At 49.0% G+C, this 5,429-nt stretch overlaps 2 protein-coding genes across 2 annotated transcripts; one reads left to right on the top strand and one right to left on the bottom strand.

Moving 5' to 3' along the window:
* Positions 1–1,669: 1,669 nt before the first annotated feature.
* Positions 1,670–2,711, top strand: LY89DRAFT_671502 (uncharacterized protein; the record flags this gene model as incomplete). Its single annotated transcript, XM_018213220.1, has 2 exons — positions 1,670–2,635; positions 2,676–2,711. 2 exons carry the CDS (start codon positions 1,670–1,672, stop codon positions 2,709–2,711), a joined length of 1,002 nt encoding a protein of 333 aa, XP_018068480.1.
* A 1,003-nt stretch (positions 2,712–3,714) lies between these two features.
* LY89DRAFT_590017 (uncharacterized protein) lies at positions 3,715–4,140 on the bottom strand (the record flags this gene model as incomplete). Its single annotated transcript, XM_018209569.1, has 1 exon — positions 3,715–4,140. The coding sequence occupies one exon, from the start codon at positions 4,138–4,140 to the stop codon at positions 3,715–3,717; it is 426 nt and encodes a 141-aa protein (XP_018068479.1).
* Positions 4,141–5,429: the final 1,289 nt, after the last annotated feature.

Here is a 5,429-nt window from a genome sequence, read left to right as displayed (position 1 = left end):
AAAAGTCACGTTTCTTGACTGATCAGCGACTGATAAGTGGATATCAGTGAGTCAGTTGGATGCCTTCATTATAATCAGTCAATCAGTTGGAGAATAAGCTCGACTGATGACTGACTGACTGACTGATTTACCAGCCTGTCTCGGACAGATTGCTATTGAACTACCTAGCTTGATCGATGAAATCGAAATCAAATCCAAAGCCTGCCGCAGTCGGCTAGATAAGCTATTAAGCTAGGAGAACCTCGAGCGACCTTGGACGAACAACGACTCTATCTACTCCATATCAGTCAATCATTCCACTCTCTAATCAAAGCGTCCGTGGATGGCACGTACAACGATCCGTTCTTTGAGGACGCGGAGTCTGAACCCGGCTATCAAAAGCACATACGGGCCGTAGTACAGAACCTTAACCTAGACTTCGCGGAACGCATAGCCAGACAAGGTCACCACCGTGAGATTGTCGACTCTCCAAACAAGACTGCTGTTCCTAAAGGGCCTTCAAGTTTTAATCATAGCAATTCCTCAACAATTCCATAAACGGATCTCTCATCCATCACCCCCACCAGGTGGAGTCTGTCACCCCTGCTCACCAAATTACTCCCCCTCACTCTGCCAAAAATCACCTCAATCTGGACCACCTATTCGACTAACACAGCTCAGGCCCAATTTCCAACACTTTCAACAACTGGAACAACGATTCTTGTATCCCCTCTGCCTCATCCCCCTGTTGCGGAACCGAATACCCAGTATACGTCGTCAACGCTACGACTCCAGCACATGATCAAACAGCGATTAATTTCGGGAGAGAGAATAATGTGAGGGTTGTGAGGGTTGTGAGGGTTTTGAGGTTGAATGTGAAGTGTAGCGGACATGATTTTTGGGGGAGAGGTATGAGAGGGTTGGAATTAAGAGGGGGTTGCTTCGGGGAATGTGTTTTGGTTCGAGGCTTGTGCGGGGAATGAAAAGTGGCGGAAAGAGGTAGATGGGAGGATTTGTAGGGTGGGTGAGTGATTAGATGGTCAATGATGAAATAGAATTTAGGAATGGGGAGTCGCGGTTCAGTAGGTGATGTGAAGTCGATCATAATACTGGAAGAAAAATCTTCCATGGGGATTTTGGTTCACAGCTTAGGCTGTTGCATACTGTCCAAGCCGCGTGGGATGCCAAGACATCACATGACATCAACCCGCTCGAGGGGGATCTACGCCATTTTTCAGTAAAACTACTTGACTTGGAACACGAAAAAGTCGTTATCACTGCATGCGGTACATCGGAGTCCATTATAGAAGTAGCATACGCATTTTCATGGTTCTGCTGCGCGATACGACCAAACCCGTCAGAATCTCAACCTCTCTACCTTTCAGTTTGACTTCCATGCTAGAACAAATCAATCCTGTACCGATGTGGTTCTGAAACTACAGCTTTTACGGCAGACGATAGGGGATCAGAGAAGTTGCTGGCATGGCTTATTCAAGAAGGCAATTGTAGTTTTAAACGGCCCTATTTCAGACCGAAGTCAATTCACGCAATCGAAAGGAAGCCAGAGAGGTAACTCACTCCCTTCGAATTCTTTTAGAGATTCGCAAAGCCAAACAACGCATAATTAACGTACTAACCAGAAAATTTAGATCTCCTTGTGCCTAAGGGCCTCGATATTCCATTCGATATCATGGTCAATTTGGCTGCTGTTGATTACCCTTTCGAATACGAGAGAGGCATTGTCTTAAAAGGCTTCAATACCCTCCTGGTAGTTACCGCGAAACGGGTAACCGACTCTGGATCTGCATTTCAATGGCACTTTGTTCACTCCAAGAATAATATTCCTCTTTCGAGATACACCGATGACGAGAGATATCACATATGGGAAGAGGAAGAAGAGTCACGCCCTCAACTTGAAAACATTAGAGAAGCTATTCGCACGTTTCTGGGTTGGAACGATTGTTATGAAATTCAGCTAGGCGAAGTGGATCCCTCGGATGTCACTGTTACTACGCTATGCAGAATGGGCCGATCACTGGCGCTAAAAACTGTTGGATTCAATGCTGGAATCGGAAAGTCTCCTATGACAGTTGGGGCCTCGGCGACATTCGAAGTCCAAGAAGACAGTGTGAGACACTCAAGAGAGACCAGATTTATTGAAATGATTGCTTCATCTATCACAACTCCGATACTTCTATACGCACCTGATGAGAGACGTGGATGGTTGGTTGCTCAACTTTGGGTGCTGGTATATATGGCCCTTATCTACGCCCAGCAACATGAACTAGAACCCGCCCCACCCAAAGCGTATTCGAATCTGGAGAGGACCAGAAAACTTCTTATCGAAAATTCTGAGCTCAAACTTTTACCCAAAGGTGTGGACAAGGAGAAGGCCGAACTGGTTGCGTACCCACTGAAAGACCTGTTGTGTGACCTTGCCCAGGGACTTGAATGGGCCGAGGAACACGCTCGACGTCAGCGCAAAATACCTCTCCGACACGATAGAATCTATGGGCTCGAGTTCTTTGAACTTGCTACGAGACAAAAGAACTATTTTGTAAAAGAATGTAAAATCCAAGATACTCACGGCGGTTGGATCAAACTACTCGACGATGAGACAATTAAGGGTGTCGTCTTCTGCAAAGGGCTTGGAGAGGTGATTAGCTGTGGTTCCAGAAGATGCGATCATTGTACAGTCATTCCACAAGGTCTCTCCTACCTGGCCGCTGTGATTTCCTGTCTGGAGGACCTAAAAAATTTGGCAAGCTTACTGGTGGTTGTTGTTTGAGCTTCCAAAGTACAGCCTTTGAGCATTGCGCCAACTGCTCTTCATGTAACCATCGACTACAAAACATGGACACACCGCCTCACCCAGCTAGCTCCTCAACTCATCCCCCAAATGGTGTTGTGGTGTTCGGTAAACCTGACCGGTCGTGCTCCAGGAGCCAACGAGTAGATGCGACCATAGCTTGAGCGCGGACACATCGATAGCGATAGGTCAACAGACTGGATGCCATTATATACGCCAAGTTATAGCCAATGCCGTGTGTGAAGATCCAGGGCTTTGAATGGAAGATGTATTGGTGTTGTGTCAGTGAGAAAGAGGAGACAGTGAGTGATTTTGTTGTTTTCTACAAAGACATTTCTCCTACCTGTGATCATTGAACCCATCCACCTGCCTATCTTTGGCAGCTGCCTGTTCTATCCGCAACAATTATACCTCCCCCTTCTCTGACATCTTCCCCATTGACAGATTCTGCACGGCCATAAGGAACTAGGTTCTACACAGACACTTTTGGGTACTTATCGCATCCTTGATAGTCTCCGAGAACTAATCCGATATGGGCGCGACGAATACGCACCATGGTTGATGAGATACACTTGTCGAGAACTACTCAGCGTAACTCCATCGTGATCCAGCCCAGAAATCAATGAAATCCACTCTCAGCTCTGTAATCCTCGTAAGACCGTCTGTTCGCCCCTCCCCAACCCTAGCGCGTGCGCAGCACCAAACCTTTCCCCACGATGACACGGCGAATTCCATTCCCTATTGAGTCTATTGCCTGCTGAGGCTGGTCCATTCGAGTGCAGCAGAGACCGTGCTTAAAGTGTTGACTAGTCGATAGAAGTTGCTAGGAGGTTGGCGCATCACCATGACTACTTTTTGAGTTTCGTAGAGTACTGCACCTGGATTGCCCCTAGAGTCCGGTGCGGGAGGGCAGCATGGATCTCTTCCTACGAGCAGCCATCCACCTCCCTCATCTTGAGTATTGTCGCATCCTCTTCAGGTGTCCATCGAACACGCTTAATCCGAGGCCGCACCGCTGCGGAATGCATCTTGGAATGTGCGCTAACGTCGTGAAGGGTTGCAGCCTCTGCGGACATCTCTTTATTGGAGCGCATGCCCAACGCTTCGGAAAGGACGGGGAGGTGGAGGTGCTCCGGCATGTGTAGCAACTGGAACTCGAGATTATACGTTGTCTCATTCCCGATCTTGGTGCGTTTGAGGAAACCTTGGAAGGGCCACTCTTGATACTCCGCAACTAGTGCCGACTCTGCCGGAGCGGAGGGACTTCGGGGGGTTCGCGGAGTGTGGTGGTGCTCGTCATCTGCCGGAGTTGGTAGATGCCCGTGTTCAGCTTGGGACCGCGCCTCGTCCATCTCAGGTTGCATGGTTGAGGATGGCGTGAGGCGGGGCGCTTGGCTATGCTCACGGGGAGGTGTTACAGCCTTGACGGTGTGTACTAAGGAGCGCTTTTGCCGCTTTGCAGGTCGTGGGTCTCCGTCGTCCTCGTCGTTTGTGTCATGACTATGATCGCTGCTCTCGGATTGGTGGATGCCGCTATTAATCTCTTCAGCCTCATCTTGGTGCCGCCACTCCCCATCGTAGGCATAGTCGCCCTCCCGCATCGCGTCTACTACTACGTCCTGTTGCTGCTGCTCTTGTGGCTCCTCCTGGTCCTGACTGCGGAGCGGAGAGCAATGTCCGAGCTCCTCTAATCTGCCGTAACCAGTTCCGTCTTGATCATGTTCCTGATCAATTGGAGGGTGCGATGGCTCAGCAGACTGAGGTTGGGGACCTGGGGACCTGGGAGCCGTAGCTGACGACGACTTCTCTTGCTCTCCGAAAGCCTGTTGCATGTCTCTTCCAAGCTCAGTGGTGTTTTCGTCGTTCCCTCCACCATTCTCGTCCAACGGTTGGGGTAGAGTATAGGACACTGGCACATTTAATGCGCTTCTTGTTGTTCTGTCGTCACTATGTTGGTTGATCCGGCCGTGCGATGGCCCAGGGGGATGGTGACGAGAGTGAGGCTGGCCTTGGGCGGGCGTAGAAGCCAAATCTTCCTGCTCGAGCGGAGGAATTGGACGGAGGTCGTCGTCAACAAAGCAGCCGTCTTCGACATCCAACCATGGTCCGTGGCCAGGTGGATCAGTTGGCTTGCTCGGCTCGGCTGTGGCTTCGGGGTTGAGAGTATCTGACTCGTGATCTTCGAGAATCACCGGTCTGTCTGCGTATTGTCAGGAAACTGCTTGCTATAGTGATAGAGAGCCGACGCGCATACCTCGAGTGCCTTGGCTATCGCCTCCACTATTATCCAATCTCGGCTGTTTTCGATCGAGACGGCTACCACTTGTGTTAAGAGCAGGCCCCTTAAGATGCTGCAGGGTATCTTTAGAGTTCTGGTATGTCGTCGAGATCACTTTGGGTGAAGTCTGAGCTAGGAGCTCGTCGATCGATGATAAGTCGCCGTTTGTTTCGTTGTTGTAGTTAGTGTTATTACGGCTTGCGATATTTACATTAAATTAGCTAAGTTTATTTTTAAAATCTTTTTTCTTCGTACTTTAAGCTTCGACTATATCACTTTTTTGCTGAATCGCAAGATCACGACTTTAGTATTAAATTAGTGCGGCTGCAAACTTAAATTAATTATTTCGCTTAAATATTTCGT

This window comes from Mollisia scopiformis (assembly GCF_001500285.1).
Source record: "Mollisia scopiformis unplaced genomic scaffold LY89scaffold_17, whole genome shotgun sequence".
NCBI classification, from domain to species: domain Eukaryota; kingdom Fungi; phylum Ascomycota; class Leotiomycetes; order Helotiales; family Mollisiaceae; genus Mollisia; species Mollisia scopiformis.
Note: the sequence above shows the minus strand (reverse complement) of the source record. Positions and strands in the feature narration are given on the sequence as shown.